The 22,757-nt window shown below is 37.8% G+C and overlaps 1 protein-coding gene across 2 annotated transcripts in view; it reads right to left on the bottom strand.

The window, feature by feature from the left end:
• Nucleotides 1–3,437: 3,437 nt before the first annotated feature.
• PTAR1 (protein prenyltransferase alpha subunit repeat containing 1) overlaps nt 3,438–22,757 on the bottom strand; it is a 35,414-nt gene continuing 16,094 nt past the window's right edge. For both annotated transcript variants that reach the window (XM_038170550.2, XM_072030981.1), the window contains exons 5-7: nt 21,365–21,578; nt 14,396–14,712; nt 3,438–13,025 (exon numbers count right to left, since the gene is read on the bottom strand). In XM_038170550.2, the coding sequence (XP_038026478.1) occupies nt 12,677–13,025; nt 14,396–14,712; nt 21,365–21,578 (880 nt within the window). In that variant the 3' untranslated portion in view covers nt 3,438–12,676. The remainder of the gene's footprint in view (nt 13,026–14,395; nt 14,713–21,364; nt 21,579–22,757) is intronic.

Here is a 22,757-nt window from a genome sequence, read left to right as displayed (position 1 = left end):
TATAGGGATCAAATACATACTATCAAAGTTTGCAGGTGATATGGAATTAGGAGGAGGTCTTGACTTCCTCCAGGGTGGACAGGCCTTGCAAAGAGATCTTGACTAATTAGAGGCCTTGGCAATCACCAACAAATTGAAGTTTTCCAACAACAAGTGGCAGGTTCTGTACCTGGGATGGAGCAAACCTGGTTGTACCTACAGAGAGGCTGGAGATCAGCCCCACAAAAAGGGATCTAGGGGTTCTGGTTGGTGGCAGGTTGAACATGAGCCAGCAGCGTGCCCTGGCAGACAAAAGGGCCAACTCTGTACCCTGGGGAACACCAGGCACAACACTGCCAGCTGGGTGAGGGAAGGGATTGTCCTGCTCTGCCCTGTGCTGGTGCAGCCTCACCTTGATCTATCTGCAGTTTGGGGCACCATGGTACACGAAGGACATAAAAGTATTAGGAGGGCTACAAAGATGGTGAAAGGTCTGGAGGGCAAGACATGTGAGGAGCAGCTGAGGCCCTTTGGTTTGCTCAGCTCTGAGCAGAGCAGGCTGAGGGGAGGCCTCGTGGCGGCCTGCAGCTCCCTCACGAGGGGAGCGGAGGGGCAGGCGCTGAGCTCTGCTCTCTGGGGACAGCGACAGGACCCGAGGGAACGGCATGGAGCTGGGACAGGGGAGGGTCAGGCTGGGGGTTAGGGAAAGGGTCTGCACCCAGAGGGGGGTCGGGCACTGGGACAGGCTGCCCAGGGCAGTGGTCACGGCACCAAGCTGCTGGAGTTGAAGAAGCCTTTGGACAATGCTCTCAGACCCATGGACTGAGTTTTGGGTGGTCCCGGCTGGATCTAGGATGATCCTTGTGGGTCCCTTCCAACTCAGGATATTCTCTGATTGTATGGTTCTATCAAGAACATACACAGCTGCAAATCTGACCAAGATGCAAGAAACATACCTGGTCAGCCACACCCATTGATGGGTTAGCAAGGAACTGCAGGCAAAACAGAACCTTACATATGCTGAAGGATGCAAGGATCTGGGATATCGGAGGGGTGTTGGAGGATTCATGCACAGAGAGTAGGGTTCCTGTTTCCTTTTACCTCAGAAACAGCCATATTGCTTTTCAGTAGCAAAGCTATCCCCATAAGGAATGAAATTAGGTCAACAGATCATCATCAGCTACTAAATTTTCTCAGCTCCAATTATATATTTGCAGCTGTGATAAATCTCCCTGTTTAAAATCACATCATCTGCAATACAGCCAAACACACACACATGGATGTACTCACCTGACCTGACACTACAGAACTGTGATGTCTTTTTGTTTCGTGTCTGCACAAGTTTAATTAAAGATGCATGTTTTTAACTTTATGATGGATAATGACGATAAGCAGCTGGACTGATCTCTCACTTCCTGCCTTCTATCTGACTCTTCTCATGCTAATCACTGATTGCCATGGAAATCACTAAGCACACTTTCAATTACTTCACCTTTTCCAATCAGATGGACCTAGTAGAGAGATTAATACTTGTGTTTGAACACGTATATTTAGGAGAACAAAAGCAAGACTTTTGAAACCTCATGGATTCTGCAGCTAAAAATCTTTGCTATCTACCTTGTCCTTTGTGACATAAGCCACCAGGAAAGGTTATTTTAGTCAAAGAAATACTGATACTGCAGAGCATGTCAGAGCTGAGATAGCATACATGCAAAAGAAATAAAAGAAAAGGTGTCCCACATTAAAAAATGTCTTTCCCTTGTGAATGCTCCACTTTAGATGATGAAAAACACTTACCCTCAAAAGGTTGTCTTCTTCCCTTAGACACTTCTTGACACATCATTTCCATTTCCTTTCTTACTTTTACTTCTCTCCCACATACTGCAGAAAATAAGTCCTTCAGATGTTTTGTTACAAACAAAGCTGTGAATCACGGCTTGCTTTTTAAAAGTGTATGAAATCCAGACTGTAGGGGAACAGCCAGGTGCTCCATACCTTTGAGAAAACAGACAATACCACCACTGTTTTCTGACACAAATCAAGTGAGTTCTAAAGGGTTCTGTATGCTTATGAGTAGCTGGGTAGCATTTACATTTATTACAATTGGAAAATCGTGGAAGATTTGAAGCCCTACATCAGAGAATAACAACAACAAATATTATAGAGTGCAAGTAAAAGAGATGATGATGCAAACACATTACATTTTTCAATTCTTTTCACATGTCAGTAATTCATTCCTTGCACATGCATCACAGTATCAGGATTACGAGACAACAACTAAGTAAATTTAACAATTTTGGGACATTGAATTCCAGTCATGCCCTCTAAAAAATGTAAAATATACAGTTGTCTAACCATATTTAAAGAATCTTTCACATAAGCTGTTATACTGAAATAACCTAATAGCCATGTCATAGATTAAAAAAATAAAATAGAGAGAGGAGAAAAAAAGAAAAAAAAAAGTAAACCCCACAACATTCTGGTAATAATAATGAATTTACACAGCATGAATGTCACTTATTTGGATAATAGCCTGAAATGAAAGCTATTTAGAGAGCTATTGATTGCCCTGATACACAAAGAATGAAAACAAATTTACAGCAGCATTAACTGAAGTCTATGAAAGACATTTTAACACAAAGACAATTTTGATATGAAAAAATACCATTTTTTGATAAATGAAAGCTTAAAGCTATACAAAAGTAGCATGCTATCTGAGGAGCATAACTGCAGATCTAAAAACTGATACCATCTTAATGCACATATATGTACATCATTAGAGTTTACAAAAATAATGAGTGTACCCTCAAGCACCTTTTCAACCAGATCAGATTAGGGGTCATCTGCGTTCTCTTCATCAGGTAGTTGCATAAAATTTGTGCAGCAAATTTTACGTTCTAAAGGCAATCAACTGGGATCAAAGTAATGCAGCTCTATATTACACCTATTTTGAATCTGAAAGAAGCAAAGTGTATTTTTTGAACGTAAAAAGGCAGATACCTAGTTTCAAGATTTTAAGCTCTCTGAAATATATTCCATTCAATTATAAAAGCATTTAAAAAGGGGAAGCACTTCACTAAACAGCATGCTGAAACTTGAAGATGTTGTTACAGTCACACGAACTTCATTCAGCTGCCCAGGTTCTTGGACTCTAAACAGTTTAGCCAGATGTCTACTGTCAAAATCAAGTTTCTTAACACGTATTACTACTGTGCATCATCCTTTCATAAACTAGGCTCAAACAAAATATGTAAGAATGCAACTGAAAAAGCCTTACTCATTGATGCTCAAATAGACAATAAATTAAATCTGCTGACATCACATAAATTCATGGAAGATGGTGTGATTCCTGTTAAAAGAAGCTTATCACCAAAAAGAGATAAGCAATATGTAGGAAGGGTATCTGTTAACAATGATATTCTACTCCAGGGTAAATACACTGTCACAGAAAACAGAGGTTTTAGGAGATGAAAACTTTATTTAAAAACTGCCAACATGTAACAAAAACAATTTTACACTATTTTCCATTTTCTACAGAAATACAATAACTTACAGCTGTGCTTAGTACATTCTATCACTAATACATATAAAAACAAGTCTGCTGATAAATAAGTGAAAAAAAAATCCATTTATCACCATCACCACTAAAATTGTACCTGTAAATTTTGGAAGACATCTGCATAGAATGGTTAGGGCTCTAGGGAAGTTCTTTTTTTTTAAAATATATTTTGTACTACTAGAATATGTAAAAATAGAATTAACATGCAATAGAAAATATTCAAGATAAACAAGGTAAAACTCAGTGTGCACAACTGGAAAGCGATGTTAGGATGTCCTCCTATGTTTCTAAGTAGACACCAGAGATCTGAACATTTTATATGGCAAAATTTCAACTTCCCTTTACAGCAAAGCTAGGTTTATAATGATGAAAATCTGTATCTGGCTAGGTTCCACTGGAGAAGGATTAAAAAGAGGAAAAGATCTATTACTAGATAACAACAAATAATTCTAGAACATTTCAAATCAACATTGAGTAGATGCATTTTAAAAAGTAAAGTTGTTACCCAATTATAAGCATCTGTGAGATGACAGTGTGACAAACGTGCAGTTTACTGTTGCACCATGAACATATACAGCAAGCTTTGAGAACAGTAAAACTTAAGCCTTTCACTATTTATTAAGACTTTCTCCCTTCAACGTTACACCAATTATTACGTGTCACCTAAAAGCTTACCATTTGTCCCTAAGAATTTTGCATACTCAGTCAACTGACCTATAGTACCTTGATATGCAGTACCTCCTAGAACTTGTGATGTGTTACCCTGTTAGCACACAGGTACAAAGTACGAGACTTTTCTCAATCACAAAAACAAAAAAGTTTTCCTAGCTCTTGATACTTGGGTAGTACCCATACTAGTCTCTAGCTGCCCTTTTAAACCAGTAGCACTCCAGAACCTGAACAGTTTTTCCTCAACCACAGCACTAATGAATATACATTACCCTAACAACTGTTATTCGTGAGGTCATGAATATGACCATCTGAAATCACTTACAACCCATCACACAAAGCCACCATGCAGTGACTGATGCCCTCTCTGCAGCATGGCCTGATTCTTTCCCACTGAATTCAAGAGGGAATTTTGTCACTTGCTTTAACAGAAGTAAAAATGATCTCTTCTACCTCGTAACCAATGACCGGATGCACAGGAACAGCACAAAGCTGTGCCAGGGGAGGATCAGTCTGGACACAAGGAAAAATTTCTTTACCGCAAGGGTGGTGAAACACTGAAACAGGCTTCCTGGAGAGGTGGCTGATTCTCCCATAGCGTTCAAGAGGCATTTGGACAATGCCCTCATTAATGTACTCTAACTTTTGGTTAGCCCTGAAGTACTTGGGCAGCTGGACTTGGTGATCTTTGCAGGTCCCTCCTAACTGAACTGCTCTGTTCTGTTCTGTTCTAAAATTAAGCACGCAGACTGGTAGCAAACTGCCACATCCTGCAAATTGTTTCTGTGAAAAGACTCTGTAGGTTTTATTACTTGCTCATACTAAGCCTTCTGATCTAATGAAACCCCAAATTAAGTGAACCAAAATTATACATATCTGCTCAGGGCTTCCTATAAACCCCTTCTGCCTTCCCACCCCAGCAATAAGATAACCTGAAAGAAACATGTATGAGCAGAAAATGCCCCTGCAGTAAATTTTGAATTAAAAATGACAAGCAGTATTTTCAATAATGCCTTGTGATTTCAGGTGCTCATTTTAGAACATTTGGAGTGAATGGTATTGTCTAGGAGAAAAGAGTAAAGGTGATAGCATTTTGCAAAAAATAAAAATAAAAGCCCTGTAAGAGAGAGATTTTAAATCCAGTAGTTCAAAACCAGAAGGCATTCAAAATGATGAGTAACTTAAAAAAAAGTCACATCAAAAATTCTTTTTTTTTTTTATCATACGGACAATACGAGAAAACACTGAAAGTAACGTACCAAAAGAACCATTTGATGTCTGTAATTCAAATATCAATTTCAGTTGCCAGCCTGTGTCTCACATCCTCTTTCTAGTCTCCTCTGATGCTGAAGTAGTTCATCAAAAATGTGCCTTTTTCCTTCTGGGGCACTTTTGTAAGCTATCTGGCAAGTAGGACACCAACTGAACACCCACCCCCCAGTCCTGCCAGTCTGCAGAACCTTGCCAGTTCTTTCACTGTCTCAAACACGAGCTATAAGCACTTGTAACAATGATTTGGTCTGTGGATGCACACAGACCAAGATCATGAAAGGAAAGAAGATGAAGACACAGAGGGGAAGAAAGAGATCTTGCTGCTTTCAGAAAACCTTGACACTGGCAATTATCTCTCTAGAACCAGAGACTTAAGACAGGTCTTCCATGGAAGAGTTCTACTCACAGATCATCAGCATTACATAAAAATAGTCCTATGTGGGAGATTTTGCGTTTTTTTTTTTTTTTTTTTTTTTTTTTACAGGATGTTACATGAACACGGCTCTGCTGCCATTCATCCACCTGTACATATACACATGCTTACTGTGGGAGAATAAATATCAATAATTTGTTCACATATCTCTACTAATGAAAAAAAATAATCCCTGAAAAAAATTCATTTTATAACTAAGCAAGACCAGTGAAAAATGAACTTAATGCTTTATAATCATTATCCTGTAGAACACTGTTCATTTATTGGATCACTTTCCAGTGTTTTACTGTTCTCTTATTCTTTCTGCTACAAAACTTAATATTTATCTAATTTATCAACATTGGAAATCAAAAAATTACAATGGTCACAAATGTGCATCTGAGAATTTTTTATAGAAAAATATTGCAAAATAGTGTTTAAAAACAACTGTTTGTCCTAATATGAAAGCTGTGAGAATTAAATACTTTTTCACATATCTTGATAAAATAAACATTTTGCCCTTTGTAGAATAGTATTTTGATGGACATGAGAGTGCTACAAAATTAGTGTTTAATGGCATACTTAAATATCATAGTGCTATCACTATCGTGAATCCTAATGCTACTTAAAACCATTTAAGACATCCACTATTTTTTATTACATGAAGTTAAACAATACATTCCCAAGCACGTTTTACAAGATAGCTACCCAGTTTTAAATGTCGACACTTCAAAAAAGAACTGGAACAAAAGGGAATTAACATAGTAGGTATAAACATATTTTGTCTTATAAAAAAAAAAACAAACACCAAACACAAGTTTTGGTACCTTGAATCATTTATGTGACTTTTCAACAGGTAATAACGTAATCTATACTCTGCTTAAAACAAACAAGAACAACAACACATACCGAACTTATCTATTCATTCTACACAGCCATTTGTTCAGGGAATCCTAATGTATTAGTGACATACCAGTTCCAAAAGGAACATACAGGAATGCCTCATCCAAGAAAAGCTCTTTGTTTCACCACAATTTTATTCTAATCAGAACATGTCCTGTGAACAAAATACACGCCTCCCTTTTGCTGTGGGCTCTTCCCCGCCTCCACCTATATAGAAGGATTAGCAGCAGGTTTGAGATGGTGCAGGAAAAGATGCTTAATAAACTAGACTTCAGGTAAGAGTTCTGCTCTTCAGGATAGAATCACAGAATCATTTAGGTTGGAAGATCACCTAGTCCAACCTTTGGGTATTTACATCATCAATAAACATATGCCAGCCATCAACAACTGAAAGCATTGTTAATTCTAATATTGTCTCCTAACGAGTTTAAAAATAAAAATAAAAAAATCTGAGATACGTAGCATGCCAACACAGATACAGAGTAAGAAGCTCACCATCATTACAGCTATGCCCACGTGAGATACTCAGCTGTACACTGAATAGCCTACTGAATTGTACTAGGGAACTTAGAGAAGAAACACAGCAACTCCCAGGAGCTTCCTGCAAGACTATAACAGTAATTTAAGATACAGAATAAAAATATGATGTAGATGAGATGGTAAGGTACAGTATTAGTGTGTGGGTAGATATAAAACACTACACTAGACAAAAAATGTTAAAAGCCAGCTACTACATGTTTAGCATTTAGGTTTTATTTTTAAATCAATAATTATAAACTGTAAAAATGTACCCTAATTCACTATGACTATGCCCTGAGAAGTAACATTACACACTAAGTAAAAGCCACTAGTAAGTGTCAGGTTTATACTTGAAAAGCATAAACTGTCTACAAGAAATTTCTTGGAAGCACACATTTCCTCCATATATTATTATATATATATTTTTTTAGCAATACATCGCTTTTTCAGAGGAAAAGATTAATGAAAGTTTATGTTAATTCTAGTTTTCCCAAATTTAACTACTACCTGAAGCATCTACCACCACATATATATGTATATATTTTTCCTTCATCACCCCTCCCCACACACCCTTAAACTGTTCTGGGGAAACTAGATGGCTTCATAGATAAAGCTTTTCACCTCTAAAAGAGGATTTAGGTCTGGCATGAGGTTTCCGAAAAAACTGAGCCTGATGAACTCCCCTTAAGGACATTAATCAGAGCACTTTTTGGGAGGTAGACAGAGTTATCTAAACATGAAATGAGGCCACCTCACCAATGCTTTGCTACATTCTTCTTTTGCTGGTTGGAAGAATAGACAAGTTGTTCTGAAGGAAACATACCTCTGAACACATGGCAAAAAAGAAGGGAAATTTTCTTAAGACAGGGACACTGACCTTCCTTTGAAACTAACTTGAGTGTTAAGTGCATTTGAGAATAGCTGATTTATCCTCTCTTATATCTAACATTAAAATATAGCAAGTTCCAATTGTAAAGAACTCTTATCCCCAAATGAATACAAGACAAACATACATTTAAAAGTCACATCTACATTTCATTTCACTGCTTGATTTCCATAATTGCTCTAGAACATACAACCCAACAGTCGTGGGTTTTTTTTTGTCCCTACACTAGAGTGCAAAGGTTCACTTCCTACTGAGTACAAACAAAATCTAAGGATCATTACTCCCTCACTGAAGGCAAAACAAAGCAAAAAGCCTTGTCCAAAAATTCAGTCCATCAAATCTCTGAAGACTCACTGCTTAAATTATTCTGTGGTAGTCACATTTTGTTCATTGTATTATATGTTATTCTGAAAAAGTATGCTTGCCAAGTCTGGCTAGACTGACAAGCTTCTCCAAGAACCTTTGTTTCTGCTCATCAATATTAGACAATACTGCTTAAAAATTAATTATCTACTTAGTAAAAAATTTAATCCTATCCATAAAGACTAGCTACATATTCTAGTGAAGTAGGACTAGCACAAAACTAGAAATGCTAGAAATTTTGATTGTAGAACAGATTCTAAGCTTTCTTATCATATTATTACTTTGCTTAGTTGTCTTAAAATAAGATCTATATAAGTTAATTAAACTGTGTAAACTATTTACTTTTCCCCATATTTAAATGACACAAGGATTTGATTGTATAAAGAATGTAAGAAGTCAACAAAACACTAATATGCAGGTTTAAGTAGATTAACAAATATTAATCAGAGCAGCTATAGTGGTGTGCTCCAACATTAACATTATGCAGGTTTATTGTAGCTATTTTTAATGCTGCACATGTTGCTCCAGTGACTGTAACACACAAGATACCAAATGCCAGTGAAATAATAGTTAATGTATGTAGCAGCAGCAAATTCAACCCATTAAAACCGTGATTCCTTCCATTCTAACTTCTGCAGTTTCAAATTACATTTGTTCCTCAAAACCCTTTATTTCTAGCACAAATACATTTCTACAAGGATTAATCCAGTGAACAAAAAGAACGTGCATCAATGCAAGTGACCTACTACAGTGGAAGGTAATTTCAGTAAAGATGCTGAATTCTATATGAAGATGTTTAAAGATGTACAAGGTTTGATTTTGTAGCTGAGGGAACTTACAGAGAGTTAGAGCCTTGTTGGACAGTTTCTCCATGAAATAGAGAAGATTGATATTAAAATGCTCTGACCTCTGAAATACAAAGAGACTAAAATGCCTGAAGTATCTTTACACAGTAACCTCTATCCATGTTAACTGCCAATGCCCTGGAGCTACTTTTCTTGCTGCAAGTCATACCCAAATGGGACTCTGAACTAATATTGAATGGAAAAATAAGTGTGTACCAAAGATCATAGTTCCAGAACATCGTACCATTGTGAATTTAATACAATTTGCTGGAAGTATCTCTCCATTCATTTCATGTAAGAGGCTTCAAGATACTGACAACAAGAAATAATTTAGTTATCTATTTTATTCGTCCCTATAAATTACATTGTTACAGTGAAAAAAAAAAAAAATTAAAGCCTTTTTTTATTTTTGTCAGCTTACTGTTTATGTGTCTTTCCAGATGGAAAACATGACTTGTTTCAATCAAATTCATTTCCATTGTTTACTTTTCTATGTGGCAGTCTATTCTGAAAACATTTCTAAAAGCAGCAATTCTCATTGGATTAAAAAAAAAAAAAAGGGAATTTTTCTATCAGGTATAGGCTTTAAAAATTCACTCTTTGGATTCATTCTACAGTCACCAGTGTCCTGTGCAAGTAATAAAAATATCAGCACCATCTCTTATCAGAGCTCTCAGAACATCTTCCAAGCACAAAAGCACAATGAAACTCTATTCAGCTATGTAGGACCAAATCTTGTCTTCATACAAGCATGCATAACTCCTGCTGACAAAAATAGGAACTGCACTCATGCATTTGAGGGCAGTTGTTTGATCTTAAGTGTTTATGTCAGGAAGATTGTCAAATTCAATAGCACAGTACAACCATGATTTAGCTCCAAGAAAGCCAAGTAAGACTCCAGATTACAGTCTGGAAGAAATATCCTATGGGTTTCAAGTCAGGGTCTGGCGTAAATCTTGCAAGTTCCTCTAAAAGCCTCAATCACTCCAGTGCAAGAAGGGAGCATTTCTTCCCTCCCACAATTTAAGAAACATTTCCTATCCTGCTCCCACTTCTCAGTCTTCTGTCTGCTTCTGTTCTTCTTATGAGGAGGTAATTTTTGCAAAGGTAAACAAAGAAAACACAACTAAGTTACTGTCTAACTAACAAAGGACCACAAATAAGGTCCTTAATAGACTGCCAGCTGATGTCACACTTACCAGGTTCCTACTAGTCGTTAATGGGATATCTGTAATCAAGCTGACCCAGGCTACTGCACGTGATTAGTGTATCTTTCATACACAAAACACATCACATCTTCTGGGATGGGTGTAACTTGCTAGAGTTGGGTTGACTCTAGTTTGTACCTGAACGTACCAATTTTGCAGTGGTCACACAGAAAACATCTTATGACCAAATAATCCTCTCAAGCCATTCCCACACCTCTTCCACACATCGGCTACATTATTCTGTAACTAAAACCATCAACCAAGATGGCATCTCAGATCACATCAAAACAAACTGCCATGTAATATCTCCCTACCTTTACAGAAAAAGGTATAGATGCTCACAGAGACAAAGCTTTGCCATGCAGATCCTCAAGCCTAAGTCAGACGTATCTAGGTACTACAAACAGAAAAGCACATACTCAGAAATGTCTCTGCTACTTTGTGGCTGAAATGGATTATGAACATCCTCTATAAGACCAGAGGAGGTCAATTTTCATTCTGAAATGCATGGGTAACCTCTATCCACCAAATTATTTAGGACTGTTTGAATTCCACAACTCAAGTACCACTTTTTTCTTTTCAGGTTATAACTTTTTTGAGCAGGCTACCTGTCTTTCAGTCCCTTGTTCTTGCTCTCTCTCTCTGCCCAACAGAGACAGCAGCTTGAAACCTACTGTAGGCAGGAGGCACTTTGGGCAGGAGAAATATACAGCAATTTTGGCGAAGACTCTAGCTTGAAAATCTAATCTCCTCAGACAATATTCTCTGTTTGGAACAGAGACAATGTTGCCATTGTACAAACCTCTACAGTTGTACAATATTTCTCCCCTTAAAAATCCCTTATATAGACAACTCCTAAAGAAACAACAAAACAAACCATTCATGTTTAATTCCACCAGAACAGAAATGTATATCAAATCCCCTTAAAATTTATAGTTATGTAAACAGAGGTCCTATGGTTGGAGAAGTGCAACGAAAGAGGGTTCCAAAGGAAAAAAAAAAAGAACAATAAAAAAAAACAGAAACAAAACAAACCACAGAAGCCCTGCAGAAGAACAAGAAGTGAAGAGACAGCTGTCTCTTCCAGCTGTCTTCTCCTTTTTTTTTTTTTTTTTTTGAATTGTATAGTCTCAACAACCAGTCAGCAGAAATACTTTTTAGTCCACCATCTTCTGGATTTGTATGGTGTTGGTTAACTACAAGTTACCAATTTGTGACTTGGCAGGCTGATATTCTGTAGTGTACGTAATACATTCAGAAATGTTTATCAAGTGTCATTAATTATGGATTGTTGAGGTAAAATAAATAAATAAATACAAAGTAGGATATGAAGGTAAATAAGTCTGCTCTATGAAAAATATTTCCAAATATAGCTCAGACTGTAAGTGTGTGTGTGCTTGTGATGCATCTGCTTTTCAGAATTCCAATTTCATATACTTTCTTGTCAAACTCATGTGACAACTAATAGGGGAAAAAAGTTACAATAATAAAAGGTATGACTCCAACACCATTACTTCCTCAAGGAAGAAACACTGCAGTCTGGTGTTCTGCTAAGGGTAGCTAATACAAATGTAATAGCCCTCACTAAATATAGTCTGAATCCAATACATTTTTAGCACGATCCAGTATAGTAAAGAGGAAAAACCTGGAAACAGGTTAAGCTGGTACCGACAAATCCTCCTATTCTTTTTCCAGACACTCTGTTTCAAAAACGTACTTTTTTTTTTTTTGTTTTCTTAAAAGCCACATGATTCAGAGTCCACCTTAATGCAGAAGTTAAAACATAAGACAATGGCATGGTAGGAAGCTGGCACACAGGTAGAAAAAGAGTGACTTCTTAAAAGGTTAAAGAATGACAAACTGTATTTGCTTAGTAAAAAGGTATGCCAGTTCTTAATAAATAAAGTGACAAACTTCTACTCTGAGTATCAATTTTAGGACTGACCATTAGGAGAGTGAGAAACACATGGTTAGCTAACATTTGCAATGAAGACATGCGTTTGTGTCTGAAAAGAGAATATTGCACTAAAAGAACAACCCTGAAGGCTTCAAACACTTCCTTCACTGACCTAAAAAAGTAACTAGCCATTTCCTATAAGCAGTAGCAAACCTGGCTTGGTCCGCATCTCTGCAAGTTGATAAAACTTTATCAATGAACCGGTATTCTGTTTCTGGCCCAAAAGAGTCCTGCAAAGGAGCACGCTTCAGCCGTTTTTTTTCTTGAGTATAACCTTGTTTGCAGATGGATTCACTCAAACCATCAACATCCATAGCTTGTGCCGTGTGACGTGTAGCAGGACAGGGGTGTGAATTACGAAAAGCTTCATCACTGCTGTCCACGGATGACACAACCGCACTCAGAAGAGGAAGTCTGTTGCCTAGGTGGTGCTGAAGGTAGAACACACGCCTTCTTCAGAGGAAAAGAAAGAAAAAAGGAAAAAAAAAGTCATACACTGAAAACAACACCCTCTTGCTCTTTATTTGCGTTATTTGCCACCCCACCACATTTTTCCACAAACACGCAGGACAGCTGCTTATTGAAAGCAGAAAGATTGTGATAACCTCAAGCTGAATGACTGTAAAGGAGCCATTGTACTTTGCTATGCCTATCTCAGTAATAAAATTTGCATTACCACCCAGCAAGTCATTCCTCATGCACCGTCAAAGAACATGTAAAGTTCACCTCTTTCCCTTGCAAATAGGTGTCACTGCACAAAATCTGCTGTCACGGTCAGACTGTACAAAACAAGTTCACCTGAGGCATGGTGCATTAGGTTACTTTATGCAGGAATGAAGATAAAGAGCACAGACAATGGAAAGGGACACATGCCTGTGTTGTAGCTGTGCCAAAGTTGAACAAAAAGACAGCTTCTGTATCTCCAGAATTATTTTAATCTAGGAACTTCACAGACATCATGCTTCATGTACGGATTCTCATATCTTGTCTGATCTCACTGTTACAGAGCCTAACTCTTTATCAAACTGTAGAAATTTCCATTTCTAGGAACTGGAAGTCCCCAGCACAGCCTCTCTGTTCAGCCTAGAGAAGACTTTTTGAAGAAAACAGCAGAAATTTAACTACAGAAAGCAACTGCTGTATACATATATTTGCATGTATGTAACAGCTGGTCTCCCTCAAACCCCACAAATGATCTTCTGTGATTACTAAACAGAAGGAATACAATCCCGTAAACATCTGATCTTGTATTTTAATAAGGGATTTTGTACTTAGGAAGGGTATCAGATCAACTCATACAGCATATATATCTTCAGTTCTCATTACTGTAACAGCACACATACAAATGGTGGTGTTTTGCCACTGTGCTTTCCAAGTGAGCCAGGCCTGCCAGGCAGTGCAGATAAAAACTAAAATCATATATATTCATTCATTTTGCTTAGCATATTAAAAAAAAAGTCTCAGTGTCACTTTGGCAAACCTGCTCTTACCTTGTTAGGCATATACATGCAGCTAGCAAAGCAGACAGTTTCTGTAGATGATCCTTCAGCCTATCTATTGCTACATCTTTTGCCCTTTATGCATTTTGTGTGCAATAAGACCAATTAATAGCATCTTGCATCTCTTACACAAACTATACGGACAGGCAGAGCTTAAGCCAACAAGAAATTTAACCCAATAAAATTTTCCATTCAAGACATGGTAGCTTAGAAATCTTCCATTGAGTAGTACCTTTTAAAATCAGAAAAACTACTTGTCTGGAAATATCAGGCAAAGAACAATCCAACAATCAGAAAGACACTCTTTTGACAAAGTCCTCTTACCTATGACACCACAAGGTTTCATGCCCTGGGTAAGCGTCGATCAGATCAGTGCAGAGATCCAACTCTTCCTCTAAATAGTGGGGGACATCCACGCTCTGCTCCTCCGCACAGGCAGCTTCTGCCCCTTCACCTTCTTCCTCCTTTTGAAGACTAGGGTTTTGCTCATTTACCATTTGATTTCGTACCAGTGTATTATCATCATTCACAGTCCTGCTTATCAAGGATTTGAGTAAGAACTGGCGATAATGAAATCCGCTGTGGTCTGAGACATGCATGGATACCCAATATTTAGTGGAAGCAAGTTCATCAAGGAGAATCTGAAACAAAAAGCAGCAACAGTCATAAACCAGTATAAAAGAGGAATTTACCACTATTGCTTCTGTGTTGAGGGCAACCCTCTCTTCTAGTGCTTTCATAGATTATGTCAGTGTGGTTTACCAACAAACACAGAAAAATGTGTTTAGCTTAAGAACAAACACATAAAAATGTTTAGTTTAAGAACAAACACAGAAAAATGAAAATAACCATAAGAACCTTTTCCATTGTGTGCTGACAGGTATTCCCCTAAAGAAATTATACTTATTCCAAACTCTGAAAAGGTAGGTGTCACAGCAATCCACAGGATCAGGAAAACAAAGAAACAAACAACAACAAAACACTTACGACAAGAAATAAGTAGTTCTTAAAACCTCAAAATGGCTAGGAATAAATACTAGGTAGAGGGTACATCAAACTACATTGATGTTATTCATTAGAATCATTTTAATTTTTGCCTAGTAAATGATGGGTATTTGAGATTAAAAAAGGAAAAAAGATTCAAAGTACACTTCAATTTTTCAAAACAGAATGCTGATCAGTAACATACTCTAAATCTTAGGGCTTACGGAATAGAAGACTATTCGTCTATAATTGAGATGCTTGACTTAACAGCTAATTGGTGAAGTCACAGAAAGGCTTTCAAAAGAACTTAAATTAATGATTGCAATTGTTCATATAACATAGCTGACACCTAAGAATTTTAATTTGTGGACTTTTTTTCATTTCTAGGTAGGTGAGTTTGGCTACTGGACAAAGCTTCTTTCACTTTATTTCCTTTTATTAGAAGAAATGTCTATGGCCATGCATTGCTCCCTCTCTGGAATTTAAACTCTCAAAGAACTTAAAGCTGTACCTTTTTCATTTATTTCTGAAGAACTGTATAAAACCTTACTGGTTTTAGAGCCTTAAACCCTCTTTCTAAGATACTTCCCCCATTTGAAAGGGCTGACTGATGCAAAGCAAGTTGCATAGGCACAAGTCTGTCTTTTTCCTCATGCAGCACAAGAGGCACAGCCTCCCAGAAATAAAACAAAAGATATACACAAAACTAGCAATACACCTCTTTTATGGTGCACCTACTCTAAAAGTCAAGAGAGCAAACACAAATAATGCAAAAAGCACCTTCTACCTGAGGTAGGTCTGGAAAAGACAGACCAGCAGCACCGTATAAATCAGCAGACTGAAATGCACTTTTAAATAATAGCGTTGATAAGGTCCATTCCTTGATGAGGATGGTAACCTCACAAATAGAGACATTAAGCAAAGCAGAGACATTTAATGCCTTCTTCATCTCTGTCTTCAACACCAGTGATGGGCCCTGAGATCCCCAGAACCCCACACAGGAGGATCACACCTGTGTTAATGATACACTTCCAGCCAACCCCAACTTGTCTGGGATTTGCTGCTCCACATGGATGCATATAACTCTATGGGACCCAAAGGGATTCATCCCAGGGTACCCAGAGAGATGGTGGGTGTTTTCATGAGACCTCTGTTGATTGTTTTTTAATAGTCTTGAGAATCTGGAGAGGTCCCAGTCCCCTCAAAGTCCACTGAGAAAGGCAAGGAAGAAAACCCTGATAATTACCAGGGATGTCAATCTCACTTCAATGCCTGGTAAAACAATGGAGAAAATTATTCTGGGAGTTACTGAAAAACACTTCAAAGACAATGCAGTCATTGTAGCGCAGTAAACCCAACATGGGCTTATGAGGGGAAAGTCCTGTTTAATTAACGCAATTTCCTTGTATGACAAGGTTACCCACCTAGTTGAGCACGGGAAGTCACGAAATGTAGTCTTTCGGATTTCAGCAAAGATTTCAGTCCTGTTTCTCACAATAGGATTCAGGACTAAATGTCTAGCATACAACGAGACAAGAAGGTAGTAAGATGGGTGAACAACTGGCCAACGAGTTGGGCTGAAAGGGTTGTAGTGCATGGGGCTACATCAGGCTGTCTGACAGGCACTAGTAGGGTTCCCCAGGGCTCCATTCTGGGGCCAGTTCTCTTCAGTGTTTTCATAAATGACTAGCATATAGGGATCAAATACATACTATCAAAGTAAGTATATCAAATACTGGCAGCCAAAAAGGCCAACTCTGTACCTGGGGAACACCAGGCACAGCACTGCCAGCTGGTCAAGGGAAGGCATTGTCCTGCTCTGCTCTGCGCTGCTGCAGCCCCACCTTGATCTGTCTGCAGTTAGGGGTGCCACAGTACGAGAAGGACATAAAACTATCAGAGAGCCTCCAATGGAGTGCTACAAACATGGTGAAGGGTCTGGAGGGGAAGACGTATGAGGAGCAGCTGAGGCCCCTTGGTTTGTCCAGCCCCGAGCAGAGCAGGCTGAGGGGAGGCCTCGTGGCGGCCTGCAGCTCCCTCACGAGGGGAGCGGAGGGGCAGGCGCTGAGCTCTGCTCTCTGGGGACAGCGACAGGACCCGAGGGAACGGCATGGAGCTGGGACAGGGGAGGGTCAGGCTGGGGGTTAGGGAAAGGGTCTGCACCCAGAGGGTGGTCGGGCACTGGGACAGGCTGCCCAGGGCAGTGGTCATGGCACTGAGCCTGCTGGAGTTCAAGAAGCCTTTGGATAATGCTCTCAGACACATGGTCTGAGTTTTGGGTGGTCCTGTGTGAGGCCAGGAGTTGGATCCTCTTGGGCCCCTTCCAACTTGGGATATTCTGATTCATAAAGGCTTGGATTCTATTCCAGGCTTGGAATTCTCAATGGGGTTAATGGTCCCCATTCCCAGTTCTCCACTTTAAACTTGATTAATTTCTCTCTGTTCAGCTGAACTGAACTTAACTGATTTAAATTCCTGAACATTAAAAATTTAATATCCTATTAAAAACAACATAAGGTTTAATAGTGAAATCAGAAAAATCAGACCAGCCTTTATTCAGCTGCAACTGATACTAGGCACATTATGAAGAGTTTATATCTCAGGTTAATCTGATTAATTTAACTGACACGTTCATGAGCTACAAAGATACAGGGGAACATTATAATTGGATATTTTACTTCCTCAAATAATGCAGAGTAAACAAAATGATTCCTAGCATCATTCCTTATCTGAAAGAGAAAATCTTGTTCAGAAAAAGCAAGACTGAAGAGCTCTATTAAACCTCTTGAGATCTACAACAAAACTAAGGGTGTCTCTTCCAGGAACATCAGAGTAACAGTGGAAGATCCTTCAAACAACTGAAGGTGTTTTGTTTTGTTATGTTTTTCCTCCCAGATTAATTTTAGCTGGGAATTTTTCTTAACAACTTAATTTTCTCTATTTCAACACCAAACAGAGCAAGTCCTTTGCCACTCTGTGGAAATAACATGAAAACACCTCCCCCTCCGTTCTTGAAAACCTCTTTTATCTTATAGGGTAAGCCGAGTACAATGGAATTGGCACCCTGCTCCAGAACAGGACGCACATGCCGACCTTTGCCTCAACCTCTGGGTTTGCACTCCCTTTTACACCCTCCCTGACCCTCTTCTTTCTTTTTTAATGTGCTTACCAACCATAAAATGCAGCTCAAAACTTCCTCCTTGGTCTGGTACACTGGGGAAATGAAAGGGGACTGTGTCTGGGGAAAAAACTTCCTAACAACCACTGCATAAAATGCCAACGTCCTCTCACACACAAGACAGGCATTTTTGGAGTTTCAGTCATCTAAGGAAAAGCCAAGGCCTTACTGGGGATGACTACAGGAAAAAAATATTTTGTGTGTTTTTATTTTTATTTTTAACTATATGACCTGAACAGTCACTCTCCACCCTCTAATTACAACGTTGATTATTTCTGTCTAAAGAAAATTCAAATTTGTCCACTGTTCCTAAAAAATATCCTATTTTTGTCCTTACACACTAATGCACTGTGATGGGTTTGAATTTTAACAGACTATACTGATACTACTCTCTTACACTTGTTCTCCAACTAATTACACACTCGTCTATTACTAGCTGCTTGGAGTAAATGTTTTTCCCCATTAGCTAATTGCACCGTCAAGGGAAAAAACTGAAGTCAAGCCTTCTCCTCCTTTTCTGAGTTATGTATTCCAATACCAGAAAGATAAGATGGGCTTGGAACAATCTGTTCTTGAAAGATCTGTAATTAATATTAATGAAGACTATTAAAATACACTGTAAACTTGCTACTATGATTGAAGTTCTGCAGGAAAAACAAGCAGATTTCTATATTCAAACAAAATATTTTTTAATGTCTAGTGCAAGAATAAAGACATATCCATATTTTGTGCGAATATCGTCTTAAGAGGTTCAAACTTTCCTCTCTAGTATTTCATATATTTTTTCCTGAGCTTGAATTGAATTTCAGCCTGCAGAATGATTAGGTTTACAAAAACAAAGGTAAAAAAGAAAAAAACACCAAACAGCCTCCAGCCCCCAAAACCTCCAAAGTTAGCCAACATAAATTCATAAATGATAAGTTGGTTTTGCAAAGTATTATTTCAGTGATACTACAACATACACATTATATTTCTGGGAATCTATTTTCTGTCCACTGTATTAAGAACAACCTAATACTACTGGCAAAGTTTTCACCACAGCAGAAATATGGAACTAAATAAAACAGTGTCCTCTAACTTGAGGCAATCTAGCAAGAAATAAATGGCTGAAGAACCACAATATCTGTTTTATCTGCTGTTTTTTCTGCACAGTTTCAGCCCCCAATCTCAATGAAATTTATCATTCTTAAGCACACAACTGGCTGAACATATACATGTAAAATGAGACCTCAGGCAAGAAAAAAACACATTTATATTGTAAAATTCTGTAACATCCACATTTACCCTGTTCTTTTTTTTTCCTCACTCTCATGACACATCTTGCAAATAATCACTTTCTAATTCTACATTTTAAATCTACATAGATACAAACTGTATCTCAAGATTCTTTGTATCTTTCTTGTTCCACATCTTCCTAATTTTCTTGCATCTGAAACATCTAATGCTAGGCCATCTAAAGAGTACAGTCTCTGAAGAGAGCATCAGTGCTGCCATGAAAAATACCTAGATTCAGTATGGGGATTTTCCCAGTGGGTTAAGCCCACTTAGATGATCAGCAGCCCTGGTGAAATTTTGCCAATGGCTATGAAAGCCAGTTGGACAAAACCAGAGAAAACTATCACTTCCTTAGTAACAAGGCTAAAGAGAAGACCAATAGGGAAACTGGGATGGCTGCCAAAGCAAATAGAGTTGGGAGTGATCTAACAGATTTAAGCATTTTCCTCCACTGGCACACTTGTGACTTGTCACACAAAACATTGACAACTGCCAATGAATAAAACCACCACAAAAATTCCAACTCTGAGAAGAATTCTAGCAAGACGCAACTACCTGAGTTTATTTTGATTATTAAGAAAAAGCAGGTGCAAAAAAACATTCAAGGTTTTAACCCAATCTTTTAACCCAAACTACTGTCAAATAAAGCATAAAATTACTGAGTCTTAATTAATAGTGTTAACAATTTTTGCCTCCTTCTCCCCCAAGCTTTAAAAAAAGCTATCAAAGATTTACGTGAAAGTGCCTATTTCCTATTATTTCTTTAACCTTAATTTCTAACCTCCAGGCTATCCCAATCCCGTATCACTGATCTTTCCATACCTATCTTTTCACATCTTACTTGGTAATTCTGTGTTGTCTCCCTCAAGGAACCTGGCACATACTTGCTATCTACTACTGATCTGACACAGCTATTTTTAATTTTTCTCAGGTGACAACAGGAAATGAGCAAAACAACATCCACTGCTAGCAATAGCTGGCCCATAAGACTTAACAGTAAGAGTTCTACAGACTCAACCTCCATCTCTAAATTCCACCCTTACTTCTGCTACAGATTTACAGCAAAATACTGTGAGTGCTGTTAGAAATGCAAATGATGTGTCGCTGTATCTGCCTACAATTCACAGTCAATTCACCTATCATTTTAGGAACCACAATATTACAAAACCACCCATATAATTTTAGATCTTGTCACATTGAATTAATTCAATTTTCCATAGGTCTCAAAATTTTAAATACTACCATGTGCTATTAAATATTCACCACCATGCAATACTGCTGGAGCTGGAATGGCCTGATAGATGCCAAAAGCATAGCTGCCAAAAAATGCTGTTGGAGTTAAGAAACTAGCTATCAGAACTACTATATGTTCTCTGTAATTCCTGCTGTCTTAATACATCAATACTCTGACCTGATAGAGAAGCAGAGTAAGTGTAGGAAAATAAGACATCATGTTACACTATCATAATAATATCCATCGTGTGTTGTCTTTTTATTCTATTAGGAAATTCAAGATTTGTGTTATGAAACACTTTTTGTTCCTTCTTTGTTTTAGCTCACGTAGTCCTACCTATCCTCTACCTGTTCACCAACACTAAATACCAACAGACAAACAGAACGTCGTACATGGGCAGGAAAAATCTGTTCCTTCTGCAGAGCATAACTTGACTATGCTGGCAAGAAAAATGCAAACCAGTATGTATTGCAATGTTTTGCCTGTTTTTTTAAGAACATGCTCAGCTGTCTATACTCACTTAATATGACACTATCCACCCATATCAGAGGATCTTCTTGGCAAAATATATATATTTTTTTAAACAAGGAAATTTAAGACTTTATTCACTATTGCAGTATACCTTGACAGTCAGCTTTCCCACATGCTGTAAAACCCAGATGCGATGGGACCAGGCATTGTAGTTACTTGGGTATCTCCCAGCAGCTTCAGAGCAGACATCCATTTCCTCCTGCACTAGTCGATGAATTCTCTCCACAGGTGCTGCTCCCAAGTTTCCTTTATTCACAAGAGTGGGCAAGGAGTTTTCCTGAATTAGATGTTGCAGCACCCATCGTCTGGTTAAACGATGTACAGTGTTAATGATGAGAGACTAATTTTTAGAGAAAAACAATTTTTTGCATTTATATAAATCAATCAAGCTTTTCTGAGATTTCCATTATCTGAACTATGCTGTAATTAGAGGCTGAATAAGAAAACGTAGCAAACGCAACCATCTGAACTGCTCCCAAACTGAGAGCTGTAACTTTATGATCACATTCCAATATAATTTAACTTTAGCTGTATTTGTTTGTTTGCTTACTGTAAGTAGCCTTGGCTACTTACAGCATACAGGAAGAAAACAAAAAGAAACAACAAATAAGGAAAACAATTCAAGGTCTGCACATGATTTCTCACAAGTTCCTTTCAGAGGCTTGTATAGCACTAAAATAAAGTTTAAAAAATTAGGCAGAAAAATGTGACTCAATAGAGATATTAACTGTACTTCATGTGTGTTTTTTACACTTCTCAATACTGCACATTGCAAGCAAAATTAATTTCTGTACATCATCAGCAGAAAGAAAATGCAAAAGACTGAATGTTTCAGTGACTATGGGCTTAACTGAAACAAATGTCTTTCCTATCAAATAATACATATTTGATCTGAAGTCTCTGAGACATGTACAGACTCCCACATGGCTTTTCAATTTTATTTTGGACTGGCTTTTGTAGTATTTTTAGATGAGGATTGTATTTTGAGAGGTGTCCTCAGTGCTACAGAAAATGTACATCTGCAGGCTCTACAGAGAACTGAAAATTATGGCAGATATCTGTGCAGCAGCAAGTGTCAAGAGAATGCCAGTGAGAACACATGGTCTGGAAATGGTCTGGAAAGCTGGACATATTTCAGTTTGTGCAGTGGATTTTTTCTATTTTGTACTGACTCATATCAGTCTCAAAAGCAATTAATAATTATTTCATGACAGTGTCAGCTAAAAAAATAAAAATTGAGAATTCTCCCTTGCAGTTCCATCATACATAAAATAGCAGCTGTAAAAAAAAGATAATACTCAGAAAAAAAAAAGAGTAATCCGTTTGCTTTTTGTCTCATTTGAAGAATGTTTATAACATTCTTATTCATTGATATTTATTTAAACCATGCCTTTTTCTTAGTTATTTTTTAAAAAAAGATTTAAGCTACTGGAAGACAAAATGAACAATTGTAATCTGAACATTACCATCTACTATTTTTTTAA

Source organism: Anas platyrhynchos, chromosome Z (assembly GCF_047663525.1).
Source record: "Anas platyrhynchos isolate ZD024472 breed Pekin duck chromosome Z, IASCAAS_PekinDuck_T2T, whole genome shotgun sequence".
In the NCBI taxonomy this organism is placed as follows: domain Eukaryota; kingdom Metazoa; phylum Chordata; class Aves; order Anseriformes; family Anatidae; genus Anas; species Anas platyrhynchos.
The sequence above is the reverse complement of the archived record's forward strand: the minus strand, read 5'-3'. Positions and strand labels throughout refer to the sequence as shown.